The sequence below is a fragment of the Phocoena sinus genome, chromosome 17 (assembly GCF_008692025.1).
Source record: "Phocoena sinus isolate mPhoSin1 chromosome 17, mPhoSin1.pri, whole genome shotgun sequence".
Taxonomy (NCBI): domain Eukaryota; kingdom Metazoa; phylum Chordata; class Mammalia; order Artiodactyla; family Phocoenidae; genus Phocoena; species Phocoena sinus.
In genome coordinates this window covers 57635903-57659113 of record NC_045779.1, presented here as the reverse complement: position 1 = coordinate 57659113, position 23211 = coordinate 57635903, and the positions used below count along the sequence as shown (strand labels likewise).

The 23211-nt window shown below is 37.3% G+C and overlaps 1 protein-coding gene across 2 annotated transcripts in view; it reads left to right on the top strand.

The window, feature by feature from the left end:
* The first annotated feature begins 10546 nt into the window (after positions 1-10546).
* The window catches only part of EIF3H (eukaryotic translation initiation factor 3 subunit H), an 85938-nt gene continuing 73273 nt past the window's right edge, over positions 10547-23211 (top strand). Inside the window, exon 1 of one of the 2 annotated variants that reach the window (XM_032610425.1) lies at positions 10547-10724. In XM_032610425.1, the coding sequence (XP_032466316.1) occupies positions 10593-10724 (132 nt within the window). In that variant the 5' untranslated portion in view covers positions 10547-10592. The remainder of the gene's footprint in view (positions 10725-23211) is intronic. The other variant, XM_032610426.1, reaches the window with a different exon arrangement.

Here is a 23211-nt window from a genome sequence, read left to right as displayed (position 1 = left end):
CTTGTGGAAATCCTCTCCACACATACTCCAAGTCAGTTGGCATAGTTCTTATTCATTATTTTTAATGGCTGCTTGAAATTTCCCACAAAATCACCACATTTAACATAATGACTGTGACACAGACTGTAAATTGATGCTCAATATCTCTTCTCTTTAGTAATAGGATCCTAATTTTATTCTGGACAATAGTGTGCCCAGAAAAGAGAATCCATTTCCCAGCCTTCTGTGCAGTCAAGTACAGTCAAACGATTAAGTTTTAGCCAAGGGTATGTAAGTATAAGTGTGACAAGGGACTTCTGGGAAAGCTGCTTAAAGGAACTTAACCTGGTGATGAACACTTTTGTTTTTTTTCCATTGCCTTTCTAACCACTCCCTGGAATTTGGATGTGACGAAGGGAACCCTAGCAGTGTATTTTAGACCAAGAAGTAAACTTGAGGATGGAGGCCATGTGCTAAGACAGCAAAGTAGATAACAGAAGCAGCCTGGGCCATCAATGACTATGAAACTACCTTTCCAAATCTAGACTTTCTACCTCTGGCCTTGTTTTACATGAGAAGAAAAATAAACTTCTATTTTAGTTTTAAAAAATTATTTTCTTTTTATTTTTTGAGACTATTGTTTTTAGAGCAGTATTAGGTTTACAACAAAATTGAAAAGAAGATGTAGAGACTCCCCATGTAGCCCCTGCCTCCACACATGCATAGCCTCCCCCATTATCAGCATTACTCAGGACTTTGCTGGTGGTACAGTGGTTAAGAATCTGCCTTCCAATGCAGGGGACATGGGTTCGAGCCCTGGTCCACAAAGATCCCATATGCTGTGGAGCTACTGAGCCCACATGCCACAACTATTGAAGCCCGTGCTCTGCAACAAGAGAACCCTGTGCATAGCCCCCGCTCTCTGCAACTAAAGAAAGCCCGTGTGCAGCAACGAAGTCCCAATACAGCCATAAATAAATAATTCATTAAAAAAAAAAATCACTCACCAGAATGGTACATTTTTTTCAACCAAGAAGGAACCTACATTGATAAGTTGTTTCTTTTATATGCAGCCAAACCCAATCTTAATTGACAGAGTATGTTAAAACTACTTGCCAGAATTAGAGAATTTTATATTGGCAGATGTTTTTGATAAAAGTTTGATGTTGGTTAATGTTTGCCAATACAATTACCCTTTCTTTGAACAGGTTCAAAATCCTAGTTTATAAGTTTTGTGAAAGGTAAAAAACTTTTTCAAAGTAAAATAAACTAAATCCATTTTACATACTATAGAAGTTATCTTCACATTTGTTTCTTTTGAACTTATAAACAATTTGATTTGAACTGAGAATGTCAGTGGGATATATCTCCTGTTTGGAAAAGTTAGTTAAATATGAAGAACCCCAGCTGCTTGGGCAAGAAACATCAAGGAAATGTTAGTGTCACCCAGTTGTCAATCAAAGAAAGCGAGCAGAATTTCTGTCTGTTGGCCCAGCTAGTACCAGTGGGCTCTTCCTTAAATGACAAAGGAGAAAGTGTCTCTTGGAAAAAAATTTCAAGGGATTTCTCTTTGTCAAGGATATTTCTAAGCAAGACAGTGATCAGGAAGTAGTTCACCATTGGTTATCAGATGACTGTTGTCAGATGGCTGTAAAATTAGACTAGCAAATTTGCTTGCTAAATAGTTTATTTGAATGAAATTATACAGAGAACAAATACTGCCATGTGAGGTAAGTTGAAAGGAATTTATTATTACACAATAGATCTGCATAGTGCTCTCCATTGGGATTTTACTACAAAATGTTCAGTGGCATTAATTGAAGTAGTAAAAACATACAATGGCAGAGAAAAAAGAAAAGTTAAGAAGTGGTAGCAATGTGCAAAATGTTTTACTTTGATACATACATAACAAACTGCCCTTTGAAATTTAATTAAATCATAACTGAAACTGGTAGAGAAGTTCACACTGTATGGGGTCATTCATTTTTAACCTATCAAAGCATTTTTAGAAGATTAATGAATCCTTATAAAATTACTCTAAGTAAGCAAATATTATTACTGTTACTTAAAGGAGTTTAAAGATTGAGAATTATGTCAGATTATGGCATTAAACGAGTTCCTAAAAACACTATTTATTTATATTGAACAAAATGTTGAAGACAACCCTTTCACTCATGGTTTCGTATATATTTTTAAGCAGCAGGAGGACTTCAGGGCAGAAACTGAACTTCTGGTGGCAAGGCTTTCAATAATTCAGTAGAATATTATTTCAAAGTCTTATATTTATAATTGAATTACACCAATACAAGGTATTAGTTACATGATATTATACCAAATAAAAGTCGCTCTTAGAATCTGTGCAAATGCTTTCAATGTGAGATCACTTTCTTTTAATATTAGTTGATAAGTCATACATCAAAATACTGGGATGAGAAGATCAAACATCATTTTAAAATTATTATTTTAGCAAACATATAGGAAATACCCACATGCTGAGTCATAGGAATAATGAATATTTTTTTATTGGCTCTCTCTTTACCCTCTCTATTGTGACTTTTCATAATTTTGAACAAATCACTTTGTTCTTCAAAGTATAACCTCACATAGTATGTATGTACACAGAAGAAGACATATGACTTAAATTGATCCCAGACTAAAGAGAAAGACTTTTTCCCCATGGTTAGGAGAAGAGGTTTTCTTTTTCTTACAATAAACATTTAAAAAGAAGCACATTGTGTTCTTTGCTACTGGCAGGTATTTTGAGGTTATAGGGGTAGCCAGTCAGTTTGTGGACAGAACCAAAACACGGTAAAAAACAGAGTCAAGGGGCTTCCCTGGTGGCGCAGTGGTTGAGAGTCCGCCTGCCGATGCAGGGGACATGGGTTCGTGCCTCGGTCCGAGAAGATCCCACATGCTGCGGAGCGGCTGGGCCACTGAGCCTGCGCATCTGGAGCCCGTGCTCCGCAACGGGAGAGGCCACAACGGTGAGAGTCCCGCGTATCGCCAAGAACTGGAGTCTTTATGCTGCTTCATTTGGAGTCTGCCCCCTTCTAGACATTTAGTTATGTGATAGAATACATTTCCTTCTTGTTTAAAATAATTTAAATTGTTTTTTGTTTACTTTTTTTTGGTTGCTTGTAGCCCAAAGCATCCTAAATGATGGAATATTTGTTAAATCTATGCAAGAAAATGTACTTTTAAAGGGAAAATGATAATATTACCTGTATAATATTTTACCTTAAAGAAGTTTAAGATGTTCTGCATATGTTCTTGTTTTGTCCTGGACACCATTGTGAAGAGGCTGGGATGCAAAGTTAAGTGTTGCTATTAGCTGCTTTCAACTATCTCCCAAAGGCATTTTTTCCATTCTAGTTAAATATTAAGGAAAGCATTTAGTGTTTTAAGCCAAATGATTTCTTTTGGCCAAATGAATATTTGTGGACTTGTAAAGAGTTTATGAACTTAATTCAGAGCTTTAGTTTTGCCCTATTTATATGTTGTTTCTTCTGGCTTTGCTTATGTCCAATTTTTGTGTCCCAGGCCTTGTTCATGAATTGTGATGGCACCACATATTCTTTTGGAGAGGAGGAGATACGACGGCTCTTGCCCTTTCCTCCCATTTCTATAGAGTAGGGAGTTTCTGCTCCCCTCCTTATGAGTGAATATTATTGGAAGGTAGGCTTCCTGTTTCTCCCTATACCTGGTTACTTATGACTCCCTAACAATGGGGTGACTAATCTGATGTTTGGGGAGATCCTGTCACCATGCCATAATGGTATCTCCTTCTCAAGGGGAAAAAAAGATCTTTGTGTTCCTTTCCTAGAAAATAATCTACAAAGAAGAGATAAGAACATACACCCCTTATAGGCTTTCGTTGAAAATTTGATCGAAAATGATGCTTCCTTGACTCCTTTGTTTCTCATGGGTACTAAAGCAGAACAATTCCTCGGTTGTATGTCACGAATGTGTGGTTACTTTCCAGAGGGACAGTAAATAGAAAGGTCAGATGACTTTCTACCCTCTTCCTTCATACCAAGGCTAGAACCAATGCTAAGTTGGTCCTATAGAGGTTGCCTGCCAACCCTGAGCTCAACTCAGACTGTCAAGATGTCCAAAGGAACCTTGCCTTCCATAGAGGTCTGGAAGAAGGCAACAACTGAATAGGAATAAACTGACATTAAAAAAAAAAAAAATCCTTTGGCTCATCTGAATACTGAATAGGAATAAAGTGACATTTAAAAAAATCCTTTGGCTCATCTTTGGTGTCTTGACTCTTCTATTTTATTGCCTTGAAATGGATTTAGGTAAATCTTAGCCAAGTGAAGGAAAACAGCTCTAGTACTGGCTGGGTCTAAGGCATGGACTGGTCACAGTCTGACATTCACTGGGCTGTGTTTTCCGAATGGGTTGAGTTACTACGCCACAAGAGCAGAACTAGTCAGACTGTTTATTTTTTCATTTTTTCTCTCAGGCATGGCAGGCTATCCTTTGCTTCCTGTCCTCATGCGGTAATCACCGTGGACAGGGCCCACAGCTTGCTTTGGAAGGCCTTTACCATCCTCTCTCTTTTTGCCTCTGACTAAATTTGAAATATTTCCAGCACATATAGAAGTATGGTAAAAACTTTAGCTCCAGTGACAGAGAGAATGAAGAACATATTATTGGGAATACAGGATGAATTTATTTTATCTAGTATATGAATATCCACAGTGAAATTAATAACCACAACATCAAAACTGCCTTTTGGAGGGCGGCTAAAGTACAGTTTAATGGTTGTGAGCAATCTTCTTTGGGTGATCAAATATATTCAGTATTCTGTTATTTAATTTCTTCTGCATGTTTGCAGGCTTACTTTGCTCTAGGATCGTGAAGAGGAAGTTTAGTTTATTGATTTGAGATATATCCTCTTTTATAATGTATACATTTAGCTATAAACTTTCCTCTCAGTACTGACGCAGCTGTGTCCCACAAATTTTAACATTTTATATTTTCATATTCATTCGGTTTACTGTGTGTTTTAAAATTTCTCTTAAGACTTCCTGTTTGATCCATGGGCGGGCTATTGGAAGCACGTTGTATAGTTTCCAAGTATTTGGAAATTTTTCTCTTACTTTTATATTTTGATTTCTAGTTTGAATCCATTGTGGTTGCTGAACATACTCGGAATGATTTCAGTTACTTTAAATTTGTCAAGGTTGGTTTATGACTCAGGATATGATTTTCTCTCTAGTTGTTCTATCAATTGTTAAAAGAGGAGAGTTGACATCTCTAACTATGACTGTGGGTGTGTCTATTTGTCCTTTGAGCTCTATGAGTTTTTTCTCAACGTAAGTTCAGCTTTGTTGCTAGGACATACACATTTAGAATTGCTGTATGCTTTTGGTGATTGACCATTTTATCATTATATATTTCCCACTGTCTCTGGTGATTATCTTAGCTCTGAATTCTCTTTTATCTGATATTAATACAGCCAGTCCTTCTTCTTTTGATTGATGTTTGCATGATAGATTTTTCCATCATTTTGTGTCAATGTGCCTATATCGTTATATTTGAAATCAGTTTCTTTTAGACAGCCCATGGTTAGGTTGTTTTTATCCATTCTTCCAATAGTTGTATTTTAATAGGTGTATTTAGAACATTTATATTAATCTAGTTATTGATATGTTTAGGCTTAAGACTGCCATTTCATTTTTTTCCCCTATAATTCTCTGTTTTTATTTCTGTTTTCTTTTTATTGCATTCTTGTGGGTTATTTGAACATTCTTTAGAGTTTCATATTGATTTATCTATGGTGTTTTTGAGTGTTTCCCTTTGTAAAGCATTTTTAGTGGTTTCTCTAGGTATTACATTAGATAAAAACAAAATCACAGTTTACTATTAAGTCATTTAACCGGTTCAAGTGACTTGTAGAAACCTGACCTTCCTATATGTCCCTTAACCAGCCCTTATTTGCTTTAACTGTTTCTTCTACGTATATTTAGAGCCACACTAGGTAATGCTATAATTTTTGCTTTAACTCTCAAAAATAATGTAGAAAATTCAAGAGGAGAAGGAAAGTCTATTGTAATTACTCATATTTTTGTTTACTGTGTTCTTTCTTCCTTATGATGTTCCAAGGTTTATTCTTTTATTGTCTTTTCTTTTTAGAGAACTTCTTTCAGTCATTCTTTTAGGGTAGGTCTGCTGGTAACAAATTGTTTTAGTTTCCCTTCATCCAAGAATGTTTTGATTTCCTTTTTATTCCTGAAGGATATTTTGGCTGGATATAGGTTTCTGGGTTGGTAATTCTTTCTTTTACCAGTTTGAAAATATTATGCAACTTCCTCTGGTCTCTGTGGTTTCTGTCGAGAAATCCACTCTAATCTAATTGTTTTTCTCTTATATCAATATAAGGTGTTTTGGGGCTTCCCTGGTGGCGCAGTGGTTGAGAGTCTGCCTGCCGATGCAGGGGACATGGGTTCGTGCCCCAGTCCGGGAAGATCCCACATGCCGCGGAGTGGCTGGGCCCATGAGCCATGGCTGCTGAGCCTGCGCGTCCAGAGCCTGTGCTCTGCAACGGGAGAAGCCACAACAGTGAGAGGCCCGCGTACCGCAAAAAAAAAAAAAAATTTTTTTTTAAATTAAAAAAAATATATATAAGGTTTTTTTTGTTTTGCTTTCAAGATTTTTTCTTTGGTTTTCAGAAGTTTGACCGTAATATGTCTTGGTGTGAAGTTCTTTGGATGTATCCTGTTTGGCATTCACTCAAGCTTCTTGAAACTGTAGGTTATGACTTTTCCCCTATTTGGGAAGTTTTTCTTCATTATTTCTTCGAATACCTTTTAACCCCTGCTCTCTTTCTTTTGTCTTTTGTGAGACGTCAATGACAGGATTGTTAGATATGTGTTTTTTACAGTTCCAAAGACCTCTGAGTCTCTGTTCATTTTTTGTTCCGGTCTCCTTTTTTTAAGTTGTTTTTAAAATATACATAACATAAAAACTTATATTTAAGATCCTTTTTTGAGTGAACAATTCAGTGCCGTTAAGTATGTTCACATTGTTGTGCAACAATTACCACTGTTCATCTGCAGAACTGTTCCATTATCCCAAATTGAAACCCTGCATCCACTAAACAGTAACTCCCTATCCCTCCCTCTTTCCAAGTCCTGGTAATTGCTATTCTACTGTTTCTCCTCTGCAGATTTCACTATTCTAGGTGCCTGATATAAATGGAATCATACAATATTTGTTCTTTTGTGTCTGGCTTATTGCATTTAGCATACTGTTTTCAGGGTTCATCCTCGTTGAAAAGGTTCAGCATGTCTCTGACTTTCATTTCTTTTTAAGGCTGAATTATATACCCTTGTATGTAAATACCACATTTTATTTATTAATTCATCTGTTGAAGAACATTTGAGTTGCCTCCACCTTTTGGCTATTATGAATAATGCTGCTATGACACTGGTGTACAAATATCTGTCTGAGTCCTTGCTTTCAATACTTTTGGCTATATTCCTAGAAGTGAAATTGGTAATTCTATGATAATTTTTGGAGGAACTGCCGTACTCCTTCTCACAGTGGCTGTACCATTTTATATTCTGTTAATTTACATACAGACTGGGTGATTTTTATCATTCTATCTCCAGTCCTCTGATTTTTTTCCATTGTCCTTTCTTTTCTGCTGTTAAGCCCATCCATTGAGTTTTTTTATTTTTGGTTATTGTATTTTTTTTAAGTTCTAAATTTATGTTTCATTCTTATTTATATCTTGGCTGAGACTTTGAACTTCTTTTCTGACACTCTTTCATTTGTTTCAAGTGTGTTCGTAATTGTTTGTTGAAGCATTATATGGTGACTGCTTTAAAATCCTTGCTGGATAATTCTAACATCTCTGTAATTCCAGTGCTGGCCTCTATTTGTCTTTTTTCATTCAGTTTGAGATCTTCCTTGTTCTTGATGTGATGATAAGTGATTTTTTTAAACTGAGACATAGACTTTTGGGTATTTTGTTACAGAACTCTGGATCTTCTTTTTTTTATTTTTTAAACTTTAAAAAAGTTGAGGTATAGTTGCTGTACAATATTATATAGGTTACAGGTATATAGTGAGTCACAGTTTTTAAAGGCTATACTCCATATATAGTATTATAAAATATTAGCTCTATTCCCCATGTTGTACAATATATCTTTGTAGCTTATTTAATAACTAATAGTTTGTACCTCTAATTCCCACACCCCTATTGCTCCTTTCCCCTTCGCTCTCCATACTGGTAACCATTTGCCCTCCAAGTCCATCCATTTTGCTGCAAACGGCAAAACTTCACTCTTTTATGGCCAAGTAGTACTCCATTATACATACATACCACTCTTCCTTATCCATTCATCTGTTATTGGACACTTAGGCTTATTCCGTATCTTGGCAGTTGTAAATAATGCCGCTATGAACATTGGGTTGCATGTATCTTTTTGAACTAGTGTTTTTGTTTTTTTCGGGTATATACCCAGGAGTGGAATTGCTGCGTCATATGGTAGCTCTATTTTTAGTTTTTTGAGAAGTCTTCATACTGTTTTCTGCAGTGGCTGCACCAATTTACATTCCCACCAACAGTGTATGCAGGTTCCCTTTTCTCCACATTCTCGCCAACATTTTTTATTTGTGCAGAACACTGGATCTTGAGACATATGTTTTAGCTGGTTTCCTCTGACACAGCTCTGGCAATGGAAGGAGGAGGGAGTCCTTCTTATCACTGCCCTAGAAGGGTACAAATAGAATTTTCACGTTCAGCCTCCATTGATTCCCTTGGGGGTAGGACTAGTTCCTTGTTATTGCTGGAGGATGGGAGTTCCAGCTCCCACTACCCGTAAATTTATATCTCCTGGATGGGAGGGGTAGTAATGCTTCATTACTGCTCTTCTTGTTTCCTTCACTGGCATTAGGAGTGGTTGGCCTCATTACCAGCTGTGGTGAAATCCTTAGTCTCCACTAGGCCTTCTTTGACATCACTCCATTGGGGGATGGAGTGGGTGCCTATTACTGTCTGGTGGGGGTGAAAGTTCGAGCTCCCCACATGGTCTCTACTGGCAGTGTGCAGAGAACAGACTTTTGTTGGAGTTTTTAAATCTGTGCCTGTTGATATTTTCAGGTGACTGGACTTCAGCTCCAAGTCTGGGATATATGCGGCAAATAGAAACTGGGAAATCACCACTGTGTTGCTCCTTGGGTCCCCATGTCCCTAACCAGTCTTTCTCCTTCTCTTCACCTTGCAGAGTCTTCTTATGTTGCTTTTATATATAATACCCTGGGATTTTGTTGTACTCATAGGGAGGAATAGGAAAAAATATTTCTACTTCATCTTCCCAAAAGAAGTCTGGATTTTGAATACATTTTTAATGTGGAGCCTACAGAAGTTTCCAATGGAGCAGGGGTAGGGTGTGAAGGAAACAGAGGAGTCAAAGATGGCCCCAAGGGCTTTGTTCTTATCAACTAGAAGAATAACACTGTCATCAAATGACAGGGGGAAGACTGTGGGAAGAACATTTTTTTCGAGGGGAGGTGGTATTTGGAGCTCAATTTTTGAAAGGTTAAGTTGGAGGTGCTTGTGGGACATTTAAGTGGAGATGTTGAATAGACAGATGGATATGCTGGTGTGGAGTTCAGTGGAGAGGTCTGAGGAAATATAAATTTGGGAATCATCAGCATTGCATGATGACCTGTGAGATAGCGAGTAAAGATAAGGGAATGAAGATGTACAAGGACTGAACACTGCTGCTGTTCTTAAATTAATTAAATTAAATTAAATTTTAATTTTAAAATTAGGGAAGGGTAAAGAAATCAGCAATGGTGACTGAGAAGAAAGGATCAGTCAGTGAGATAGGAAGGAAACTAGGAATCCAAGTGAAGGAATGTCATTGCTTCTAGACCCTTTCTAGTTAGGGTGATCATATTGATTTCCTGTTTAAAATTCTACTTCATTCTCACTCTCTCTCTTTCTCTGTCTCTGTATTTGTATCTTTTGGCTCTGGGCTATTTCATGCAGAGGGCCCACATACACTGTCTTTGTTCAGATTACAAGAACCCATGTATGTGTTTAGCATACATGACTGGAAAATCTTAGTGGGATATTTAAAAGGACAAAAATTGCAAAGAAATTTAAAACAAACTGCAATATGGCTCACCACTAATTAACAGAATGACGTTAGACAAATCACGTCTCAATTTCCTAACATGGGAGTTTGTATAGCTCTTCATAGTTTCCAAGATTGGAAATGGGGATTAATTTTAAAAATTAGAAGTAAAAGGATTTTTTACGAATGGGACGCTACATAAATGTGAGCTATAATGCAGTTATGATCAACTGCCTAGTGGAGACCGACTAAACATAAAGTGCAAAACATTTTTAAAAGTCCATTTTTTCCTTTCTTAAAGCTTTCTGAAAGCCGCTAACGCACAACGCGCATGTGCAGACGATTCCGTTGCCGAAGAAGGTGACTGAAGTGAGAAAGGAGGCGGGGCCTCCCCGGGCCTTTCCTAAGAGCTCCGCCTCTCGAACGCCAGACTGCGTCTGACGTCACGTGAAGCGTGTACTTCCGCTTCCGGTTACTCACGTTTCTCTCTTTTCCTGTCCGGCTGGAAAGATGGCGTCCCGCAAGGAAGGCACCGGCTCTGCTGCCACCTCTTCCAGCTCCACCACCGGCGCTGCAGGGAAAGGCAAAGGCAAAGGGGGGTCCGGAGATTCAGCCGTGAAGCAAGTGCAGATAGATGGCTTGGTGAGTGGGGTTCCGTCTCCCCATGCCCACGTGGGGAGCTCAGTTCCCAGCCCGGTTCCGCCAGACGTGCTTCCCGGCAGCCCCCCCTCTGGGCTTGCTGAGGCTGGGACAAGATTTTTCCCTAAAACCTTTCTTTATCTTCACTTTCTGCTCGGGAGACGCGGCCGCCTTCTCTGCCATCTTATGGGGGAGGTGAGGGCTGAAAAAGGGGACCTAGGTTAGGGTGTGTGTGTGACAGATTTTTGGGGTCTTGTTTTGAGATGCCTGGGAGAGGGTATTTGGAGAATGACTCTTCTAGGAGACAAGTAGGTGACGGAGGTGTCGAGAGGGACCTAGGACTCTAGGGCTTTTGGAAGGGGAGAGTAAACTTTATTGCTTCCCTGCTGGCATTTGACATCTGTAACTTCACAAGTGGAGATTTACTTTGTAGCCACTTTTGAGCCTGTGGTTCAGCGCTTACCTGAAACCGCGTAATTGGAATAAATATTTTTTATGTTGGCTTCTGCTTTCCCTATCTGTGAACATTGGAGTGCCTCAGGATTTGGGTTTAGGCTTCCTTCCACCTGGTCTCTGCTTGACAAAGTAGATGAAAGCACAACTCTGGAGTCAGACTGCTTGGGTTGGAATCCAGCTCTAAAATTAGCTGAATGACATTGGGCATGTTACTTAATCTCTTTCTCCTTGGTAAATTAAATGGTAAAACGTGTTACCATTTAATTTATCTGCTACTGTTATTATTTGTAGAAGTTACAGTGGTAGACTTTCCTTAAGGCCCCTATTCAAAGCTTTAAATATTTGTATTTTGATAACTCCTAGATTTATATTCCTTGCCTGACTTGGTTCTTGAATGCCACTCTTATATATCCAGCTGCCTGCTTGCTATCACTGTTTGGATATCTCATAGGTACTGCAAATTTAACGTGTCCAAAATAAAATTATTGACTCTCCCTCTCCTTCTTCTCTCCCACTCATTAACCTTACCTCAGTCTCTCCCATCTTAATAAATGGAACTACTATCTCTCCATTTGAAAAAGTCAAAACCTAGGGATTAATGTATGCATGTTCTTTTTTTTACCCTCAGCATACAGTCCGTCAGCAAATTCTGTTTGTTTCACCTTCGAAATATATCAAATTCATCTGCTTCTCATCTCTCTGCCACCAACCACATCCACTTACAATAAAATACAGACTTCTTATACAGACTTGAGGGTCCTGCTACTCTCGTCTCTTTCTTCAAACTCACCTCATACTTTCTTCTAGGCTTCAGTCACAGTGAGTTTTCAGAGTTTTGTTTTCTTGGCCTGAAATACTCTCTCAAATATTTTTCCTTCTCCGTGGCTTCTTTTGAGCCTTTTGGTATTGGCTTAAATGTCAGCATCTCAAGAAAGGCCTTGCCTAACAACCTGGTAAAAAATAGTCCCATCCCCATCACTCTGCATACATCACCTTTATTTCCTTTGTAGTATTTTCTACTGCCTGTAATTGTCTTGTTTGCTTTCTTGTTTGTCTCCCCCACTAGAATGTAAGCTACTGAGGGCGGGCAGGGATTATGGTTTTTCACCTATTCTATTCCCCAAACTGAAAAGGTTAATTGACATAGATAGGATAAACTGATGAATTTTGTACTGCTCCTGTTTCATGTCCCGATATCTTCTTTTATAAAGATTATTTTAATGGTATCTTGACTTGTTTTCTTAGCCTGCATACTTTTATTAAAACATTCACTTAATGTGAACGTTCAGACCTTGTTAACTTTCCTCTTGAAATGGTTTTTTTTTTTCCCTCCTGGCCGCGTTGCACAGCATGTGGCATCTTAGTTCCCGTGACCAGGGATTGAACCTGTGCCCCCTGCAGTGGGAGCTCAGAGTCTTAACCACTGGACTGCCAGAGAAGTCCCTTGAAATGTTTTTAGTGACTTTGCAATGAATTCAAGGCCCACCAAGATGTTGTCCTTGTTTTTGTGTTCACATTTATTTGCTACTATTTCCAAGCTTCTACGTAGGAACGGTTCATTCCAGCCACACAGGACTAATTTGGTTAGCCTCATGTTTAATCACATTTGTTTCCAGTGTCTTGGTAATGGCCAAGGCCAATTTTTCTTCTTATTTTCTTGAGCCTTTCCTTTCTAAGCTTTAGTCCTGTTTCATCAATTTTTTCTGTATCTTTAATGTTACCTTTCTCTTAACATGTGACCATTGTCAGACTTTCCCATATTAAAATGTTCAGCCCTGTCTCTTTTTTTTTTTTTTTTTTTTTGCGGTACACGGGCCTCTCACTCTTGTGGCCTCTCCCGTTGCAGAGCACAGGCTCCGGACGCGCAGGCTCAGTGGCCATGGCTCACGGGCCCAGCCGCTCTGCGGCATGTGGGAACTTCCCGGACCGGGGCATGAACTCGTGTCCACTGTATTGGCAGGTGGACTCTCAACCACTGCACCACCAGGAAAGCCCAGCCCTGTCTCTTTTTACTTAGTACTTTGTGTTCATTCTTAGTCCCCACTTTTTTCCTTGAAGTCAGTGGTTAAAGGATTTGTCTATATTTGTGGTCTTCCATTCTTTTTTTAACTCACTGCTACTAGAATCTGCCATCACCAAGTCCCTGATTTAGTTTTTAAAAAGGTCATTGATAACATTATCAAAAAACTGTAAAAAAAAAAATCAAGATATATTATACATGCAAAATAGTGTCTGTAGTACATAATTTAAATAATCACAAAGTAAACATCCACTTACCTGGCATTTAACTTGAGAAGTAGAACATTGAGTACCTTTGAAGCCCCTTCCCGTTTCATCCTTTTCTCCCATCCCTTCTTCGAAACCTGTAATCACTCCTGTGAGCTTTGTTTCAGTGATTTCTTAGTTTTCTCTATAGCTTCACCACACAGAGTATTCCCAATTTGTTTAGTTTGTTCTGTTTATATTAATAAAAAATGAAATATTAATTAAATCATAGTATATGTTCCCCTGTGTCTTGAATCATATATATGCATATCTCACACCATGATTTTGAGATTATTCTGTTCTAGAGTGAGGAGCTATAATTCATTCATTTTCATTACTATATAGCATTTCATTGTATGACTAGAACATAATTTTCCTCATCTAAATGTTAATGGACAGTTAGATGGCTTGTTTTCCTTGTGTGAAATGATATCTCTCAATAATCTTAATTGTGCATTTCAGTAGGCTTGTCAGTGTGTCTTTTGTTGTACATTGTGCAGAGTCAGTGCTCAGTATATCCTTGTAGAACGGATGAGTGAGTCTTCATTGTAGTCAAGTGGTCTCATTGTTCCTAGAGAAGATCAAGCTAATTCTTCCTATTGGACTTTTCATGTAAAACCTACCTTGTTCCCCCCAAACCAGGCTGAATCTTACCTTACTTATGTACATTATACTTTTGATACTCAAAGTATGGTCCAAAGACCAGCAAGACAAGCAGAATTGGCCTCGCCTGGTAGCTTGTTAGAAATGCAGAAATACAGTATTTCAGAATTTTTCCTGATCTACTGTTTCAGGTAATTTATAGCATATTAATGTTTGAGTAGTACTGCCCTGGGCCACATCGATCTCTTCCTTTCTCTGAACTTTTTGTGGTGACAGCTTGTGTTGCTCATCTTGGCGTGTAATCATATGCTGTTAATGAAAGGTTTACTGTATATTAAGGAAAGTCAGGCGGAGTACTAGTAGGTATCCGTAAGTAAGGTAGTTTACCTGCCTTAGGTAGGCAAACCTAAGTCCATCTGACTTTTTCATCTCTGGTTGCTTCCAAGGTTTGGATAACCCTGCAGACATTCTGGACATCGTTTCTTTCCCTTATGGCAAGAAAGCTTGTTGAAATCCATTTCCTTTCTTAAAAAAACTTCATGACAGTGCTTGCTTCCTGTGTTTATGGCATGTACACCATTGGTGACGAGCTGTATTAGTGTTGTTCCTTGTAGCTTTGTGGGGATGATTGAAGGAGCTTATACGTGGTACTTCACATGGAGATGATTTAATAAATAGCGTTTCTGGACCTTAGTTTGTTCTGCTTTAATGTGAGGATAAGGCATGGCCTTCCTACTGTAATAAATAAAATCTTAACATATAAAATTTCCTACTGATGTTTAATCATTGTCAATAACAGTTTTAGTAGCTGGGATTGATTTTAATAGTTGGTATTAGTTACAGTGGGATTCCAAACTGGATGCCTGACCAAGTAAATGGAATATAATGAGAAATTTAAACTATAGTTGTTGCAGTCCAGATGAAATGGCATATATCACTTCCCAAAGGCCTGCTTCGACATTAAAAGGTGTGGGCACAGTAAGTCTTTTACATCAGACTACTGGTTTTTTATCTTTTGCTTTCTTGTCACCTTTGGCTTCAACTAGCTCCTGTATAACTAGAAGTTCTGATCTTATTATCCAGGATTTCATAAGTTTATCCAGATATTTTAAGCCTTGGCAACCTTTTTCTGGGCCTTTAGCACAGATATTGGGGAGAAAAGCCTCTATAAATCATTAGGCTTTGAAGAGGATGTTTGCCAGTTCTTATTTTTGTGGTCAGATCCTCTTTTACTTTACCAAGTCTCCTTTAGATAGTTTTTTAGATAAAAGTTCCTGATTTCAGCACAATATGAAAACTTGGTTGCATTTGCTTTTCTCTAGGAAATTCATAATTTTGTTTTTGTAAAATATTTAAATTACGGTACTTGGATATTATTTCATTTGGCAGGATATGGGAAAATACACTTAAAGAGAAAATAGCTTTATCTTTTCCCCCTGCAAACTACTGTTTGTAGAAGATTGTTCTATAAAATGGTTATCTCCTGTAAAGATTAGACTTGATAGCAAAGTATAGTGCAATTTACATATCCATCTATTTGATGACAAACTGTACTTGTTTCATCAAAACCGAAGGGCTGAAGTGCGTACTGGTATATACCAGAGCCGTATTCTGGAGTTTTATTGATGTTGGTACCAAGCCCAAGCATACAAGGAAAAAAAAATGGATTTAGCAAAATAGTGGTAACTCAGTATTAACTTACTCAAAATATAAAACTTTTTTGCTCTTTGAGTCTGAATATCAACTGTATTTTGGCATAAAATTTTAAGGATTTATTTTCCTCCCAAATAGTACCAAAAGCCAAAGGTATTCATTGTATCTTGATGATTAATACAAAACATTGTTTTTTCTCAATACCTTTACCTTCTATCCCTGTCCCCAACTAGTTTCATTTGATACGAGTAGCAAATGTTTGTTTATCTATGGGATAGCAGTAATGTGCTAAAATTGGATGTTTTAGAAAACAAAAAATGGTATACATTCATAGTAAGAAAAATTTGGGGAAATACAAAAAACACAAAGGAAATCAGTTTATATGCTCATAACTTGAGGGTGGGTACACTACTAAGAGTTCGGAATTTTCTTCTCTAGCGTTTCTTCAATGCTTTAATAAATATCTATAGTTGAAGTTAATGGGTTAAAGGTGGTTGTGCACATTTTTAAGCATATTAAGCACGTTGCCAAACTGCTATCCAGAAGAGTTGTATAGTTCAGTGTGCTTTCCCACTTACAGAGTATAGAGTGCTGTTTCTTGACACCATTGCCACCTGAAAGTTAATGGTTTCTAAAAATCTTAGTCTATTTTAAAAATTAAGTATGCATGTTAGTATGCTTGTTGCAGTGATTCATCAATTTGGTAAATATTTCTTGTCTGATAGTGATAACACTCACAGATCTGCCCAAGTCACCCAGTCTTCGGGTATTATCTTTGATTGTTCCTTAGGGTTTCCCTTGGATTCTCTTAAAGTCACTTACTTAGTAGCTGTGATCCTAGAATGCAGAAACTCCTTGGAAAAATCCTCATTACACAAAATAACATCAAACTTTACAGCCTGACTTTTAAGATCCTCTTTACCTTTTGTTTATAGCCTCCAAATAAGAGCTTGTAGATATACTGTTTTCAAGTTTGGTTTAAGGGTAGCCTTTAAAACAAAACAAACATCTTTTTCTTTTGGGTAGAATAAAACCCATTTTAGATTTTGTACAGAAATGCATAACCTTCAGTTTTGTTCTGAAGGACCTCTTGAGGATAAAGAAGGCGAATAATCACCTCCCCCTGGGATTATTGTGGTATACTTTTTATGCTGGAAAGTTGAAGTGCTTTTAATTTATTAAACCTGTTTAATTAAACACAGCCATTTCTCTGGGTACACATGGTACACAAATCAAAACGCAAAAAAGAGTAGGTAGTGAAAAGAAACTGTCACTTTCATTCCTATCTTCACCCACCCTCTTCTCAGGGGCAGAGTCACAGTTACTCTTTTTGAATGTTTCCTTCTGGACCTATTTTGGCAAGTATTGCCTCCTATTAAGGAAGCAGAAACAAACTGTAATGGAAGCACCTAAAAATCACCTTAAGGCCTTCTAATTAAGCAGTGGTTCACGCTCCTGAATATAATAAGCTTAAACTGTGTTGGAAAGCAGACAGCTCATAACGGCTTTGAAATTTTGTTTGTTTTGTGTGAGAGGGGAAATGAATTTTGTTCCAGCTAAGCCTCTTACTTTAGGAAAATTATCTTCTAGCTATATGTGGGAAAATTTGCTTCTTGGTTATGTATATTGAGTTGGTAAAGTAAAAATTTAATATTATAAGTTAAATATCCTTCTCAGTTAACATTTAATTGAAATTATACATTTGTATGTTTGATTGCATCATTGGACTTTCTGATGACTAATTTTTATGATGAGAGCAGAGCTATTCTGTTGAATTTCTTGAGGCTGCGTTGTTCTTCTTCCCCTTTCCCCAACAATTAATAGTTGATTTAACTTTAAAACTGTGGACCATCAATGAGCATTAGATCCAAGAGAATAATTATGAAATACAGTCTTTCAACTGCAATATTATAGAAGCAATATTGGTTAAGTGTATTGGAACATTGTAACTGATCCCATATGTGTCAGGAGCAAAATATCTTTTTTTTCTTCTTCTTCTTATTGAAGTTACTTGAATTTCTTTCACATCAAAACTTAACAGCAATGATTTAAATCCTATTTATTATTTGACTCAGCCAGTTATGAAATGGAACCCCATCCCACTTGAGCCATAAAATGTGTTAAATTTAAGACTAATGCTGCTTTCTGTTTTTTGAATTTACATTTTGGCAGTAACTACCTTCTTTGTTCAGTGTTAGAAAAAATGATCCAGGCTTAACCAAATAAGAAAACTGCCAAGTTCACAGATCAGTCAGTGAGAGAAGCCAGAATTAAATGAAAGTCAAGATATTGACTTTACAGAATATGCTAAGGGGAGATTCTGTGGCATTACAGTTTCTTTGAGACTAAAATTCTTCTACAGTAATAGCTGTTCTTTGACGGTGATTGATGTGAGAAATTCAGGCTGTGGACCTTACTTCCCAGAATCTACAAAACTGGAGTAAAGCCAGCTAGGAATCATGCATCCTGTCTGACCTCTTCTGTCTGGCTAGCAACTGGTGCAGTTTGGGCTTTACCTTTTTACTTCAGACTTTTAAGACACTCTTGTAGTGGATCTAGTCTTTATTTTTAGCAAGGATAATGATGTTTTTAAGGAAACTTACATCCATCTATCCATACACAATATTTTGAATAAATCAATTAATCAGTTTACTCACACTCTTGACTTTTTAATGCAGATTAAAAAAATCTTGTCCTGAAACCCTGTGGTATTGGTTGTTATAAGAGATAGGTACAGATGCCTGATAAGTCTAAACAAAAATGGGAGTTTGGCGTTAAGTGGCTGATTTTTAATAAGTCATATTTATATCTTATAAGACTGAAAAAAATCTCTGAGGAATAGACTGTGAACATTCTGAGGAGACAAGGGTAAGTGCCATGAGGGTATCTGGCATATTCAGTCACTCACTGAATATTTGTGGGATAGATAGATGGATGGATGAATGAAAGAGATTAGGTAAAATATTTATTGTAAACTAGTGGTTGTAATAGTCGCTAACGTTTATTGAGGCTTTACTAGGCACAGTGTGATAGGTACTTTGGGTGGGTTATTTTTTAATCCTTGTAACTATGCTGTGAGAATAGGTACTGACTGATTTATCTCCATAGGAGATAGGTGGTAAGGTAACCTGCTTAAGGCCACAGATCAAGCTTAATTTTGAATTCTAGTGCCCAGACTAAACTATGCTATATGGTTTTCCTGTTTGTACAGACCAGAGGTTCACATTTCTGTGTACTTGTAAGAATTAATTTTAAGCTTTTACTAAAGTTTTCTCTCTCACTTGAACATTATTTTTTTTCCACAAAAATAAAGATTAATTCTAGGGTTACTGTGTACTAGACAACAAATGGAAGACAGCAAATCAAGGTTTGCATGTTGGGGCTTTAGCTGGGCTCGCTCACTTGATAAATGATTTACTGTCTTACTTCCGTCTTACAGAGTATGTGATTCAAAGTGGAGTTCTGCTGCTGAAATGAGTTTGTTTTTACCCTTCTTAAAAATACAGAGTTCAGAATAGAATCAAAACTAAGAGAATAGTGGTCTGAGGCCAGCAAGTGCCTGTCCTCTCCTGTAGCAAGCGGGGGTTGGGGGGAAGCTATGGGTTTGATAGCTACACAGTTTAGACTTCACATCTATTGAGATAATGTTATATTTTGAGAGACTTCGTTATCAGTGACATAAATTAGGAAGTGTTTGATTATAAACTCTCAATGTTCCACTCCTGGAGTTGGGAGAGAACTGTACCTGCCTAACGTTACAGTTTCTATAAACCAGTGCTGATTAAGTGTGAACTGTTACTGGTCTGCCTGAGACAAGCACGGGATTCAGACTAAGTCTTTAGAAACTTTGACAGCAGTTTAATATTGCTTTGTAGCCAAGCTTGTGACCCCTGGGCTTGTATTCTCTATGTCTTTAAAAATATGTTTTCACTTTCTAGTAAGTAATTTTTATTCTTTGACTAAAATACTGGTCTGTGGTAGATGGGAGGAAAATGAGTTCTTTGCTGCTTGTAGTTTGAGAAGCACTGTTATAAATGATTTTTATGCCTGTTTTAGATAATAGCATCTTCCTATAACCAGAGGAAGGCCACTTCCTATAACTAATAATATTTAGTAGAACCTACCTAAAATAATATTGTGATCACTAAATACCACTACTTTTACTTTATTATCAGGTTTAATGGTAAAACATTTTAATAATGTCAACATTTCTTACCTGTGAACTCTAACAAGATGAACAGATAGATTCACTGTTTGTTTACCCTAGGTGCACAGTACAGGTTGCAACCTCAGAGCATTCCTTATGAGCTCAGCTTTATAAAAGAAGGTTAAAAATGATAGATGGTATAGTTCTAACAATTTGGAACTACTTAGGTCCCAAATCTTTTAAACTGGGCTTTCAACAGATCCTTTTTATGTGTAGTGCAGAGACAGTGGGAAACCTGCTGCTTTTCCTGGTGAAGATTTATTGCCGTAAGTTTGAATTGATATTTTGCTGATTTATAATTGGCTTAGGTTAGGCTTCTCTTAAACAGATCTGTCTGCTTGTTGAAAACCAGTCTATGTATCTGGAAGTTACCTCTTTCACCTTGATGGTGTGTACATATGCATATTTTCTGGTAATTTTTGTTATGTGTGCAGCGACATCTGTGAATTGAGTTGAAGAGTAACCATATCAACAAGAGATTAGAATTTAAAGTCAGCAGGTGCTCAGGCTTATAGTGTGTGGATTTTTTCTTTTTCTTTTCCTTTCAGAGCCACTTAACCATGCTTCATTCAGTCCATGTTTTTTTTTAATGTACCCCAAAGAACATGCTAAAATCAAGATACATTATGTCCACACCATTCTGTCAACTCAGGAGCACTGTCAAAAAAGGAAATTAAATTAGTTTGCTCTTCTTTGTGCAACTCCATACAGTAAATTGCAGTGATTGCTGTATTTTAAAATCATTTCCCTTAATTTTTTTTATTTGATGTTTTTTGAGTTAAAAACAAATACATGCTTATTAGGATTAAGTAAATAATACAAAGATTCATAGAAGAAAAGGTATGTCCTTCCACACCATTCTTGTTCGTACAAACATAAATGCATAACTGCACGTATATAATACACTTTTTTACTACTTTTTAAAACTCTTTCTAACCCTTTGTGTGTCATGGGCCTCTGGGAATCTGGCAAATGCCATGGATGTTTTTTCCAAGAAAATGCCCTTAAAATATGTAGACACAAAATATTGCATTTGATTTTAAGAGGTTCTTAGATCTCCTTCAGTTCCTTTGTGACCTTCAGGTTTGAATGTTTGCTTTTAGGGTTTATAGACTTGGAGAAGTATACTTGTTAATGTAGAATTTTGGGTAGTGTGGATATTTTTTAGCCATGTCTTGTGTGTGTGTGTGTGTGTGTGTGTGTGTGTGTGTTTGTAAACATGTAAACATCCAATTTCTGGTGAATTATTTTTATATAAACAGATTTTTCTAGGTAACTGAAATTGTTAATTACTTAATCTCATTAAATTCTAAAATACTTTAAAAGAAAAATTCTGAATGTTATACTTTGACTTCTAAAATAATACAGATTTATTTTTGATTTGTTTTATTTTTGATTACTTAGGCTTATTGTAAATGAGTTATTTTAAACTTGAGTTTATATATACACATATAAAATATAAATAATGTCAGAATATAGCAGTGGTTCTTAATCTAGTTCCTTGGGCCTTATGGCATTTCAGGGGATCTTTGAACTCTGAAATTGGGGATAAAATTTGGAGTGGGCACATATAAATTGTTTCTTCATCATATAGACATTTTTAAAGTACATACAGTTTTTTAAAGTTAAGGTATTATTTATACACAATAAAACCCACTCATTTTAAATGTTCAGTTTGATGAACTTTAGTAGTTGTAAATAATTATATAATGGGAACCACAATTATACAATTATTTGTGACCTTCTGCCCTCAGTATCCTCCCCCTCACCTTGGCCCCAAGGCAACCACTTATCAGCTGTGGTTTTGCCTTTTCTAGAATTCGATATAAAGGAAGTCATATAGTACATAGCATTTTGTTGACTTCTTTCACTCAGTATAATGCTTTTGAGATTCCCTGTTGTTGTATTGATACTTTGTTCCTTTTTTTTTTTTTTTTGCGGTACGCGGGCCTCTCACTGTTGTGGCGTCTCTCGTTGCGGAGCACAGGCTCCGGACGCGCAGGCTCAGCGGCCATGGCTCACGGGCCCAGCCGCTCTGCAGCATGTGGGATCCTCCCGGACCGGGGCACGAACCCGTGTCCCCTGCATCGGCAGGCGGACTCTCAACCACTGCGCCACCAGGGAAGCCCACTCTGTTCCTTTTTAGTGCTGAGTAGTATTCCATAGAATGGATAGCCTATTGCAGTTGTTTATCCACCTGTGTTTGGTAAACTTTTGGGTTGCTTCCAGGTTTTGGCTATTATGAATAGTGCTACTGTGAACATTTGTGAACATATCTTTGTGTGAATATGTTTTTATTCTTCTTGGGTAAATTCTGAGGAGTAGGAATTTGGATCATGTAGTAAGTTTATATTTAACTATACGATACTGCAATTACTGTTTTCTATCTTTCCACCAACAATTTTCATGGAGCTCTAGCTTTTTGGAAAGGTCTTAGTTTCCACTTCCTTGAGTCAAACAAGTCAAGACCCCATCTGCTGACCCAGGACAGAAATTGGGCTGCAGCCCAGTTCCTTGCCCTTGGGGATTGTATCTAGGTCTGCTGTACCTTTGGATACTGCTGTGTTAAGTCACAGGGTTAATGCTCTGGTCTGTGAGTTTTCTCTTCTAGCTTGGCTGACTGTCTGGTAAGCTTTTCAGAAATGCAGCTTATTCATCATTTCTGCATGCACACAGGAGTAGAGGGGGTTGAGGTACTTCGTATTCGTATATTGCAAGGCCAGAAAGTTCCAGATTCAGTTCTTAAATTACTTTTTAACTTTGAACTTGATTAGACTTGCTACCTTGATTAGAAGAATTTTGGGTGGTAACTTCGTAGACGTATGTTTACCAGGTAAAGATTAACCTTGACAGTGGTATTAGAAATATCGCTGATTATAAAAGCCATGGCAAGCCTTTCCTGAAAGGATTTTATTAATATATTGTTTCATAATTCATCGACAAAAATGATATGAAATTGTTAGTTTTGAATTATGTAGTACTATCTTAGGATGTAACTGAGTCTGCTAGGAGATTGGGTTTATTATTTATATACCAGAGCTTTTGGTAAAAACGTGAAAGTGTACTACTCCCACCCTACTGTTCATCCCTCTTTAGGCCTTTTTGTTCCCTTAAAATACAACTTGTATATTTTATGAAAAACGAATATTAGTATTTTTTTGAACTAGTGTTTAGAACCCATAGTTGGCAAATACTCACTTCACCCAGCTCTTCGTAGGGCTGGCTGCTTGTTCTTCAGCTCTCTGCTCAGGGGTCATCTCAGAGAAAGGCCTTTTCCAGATCAACCTAGCTAACAGCACATTTCTC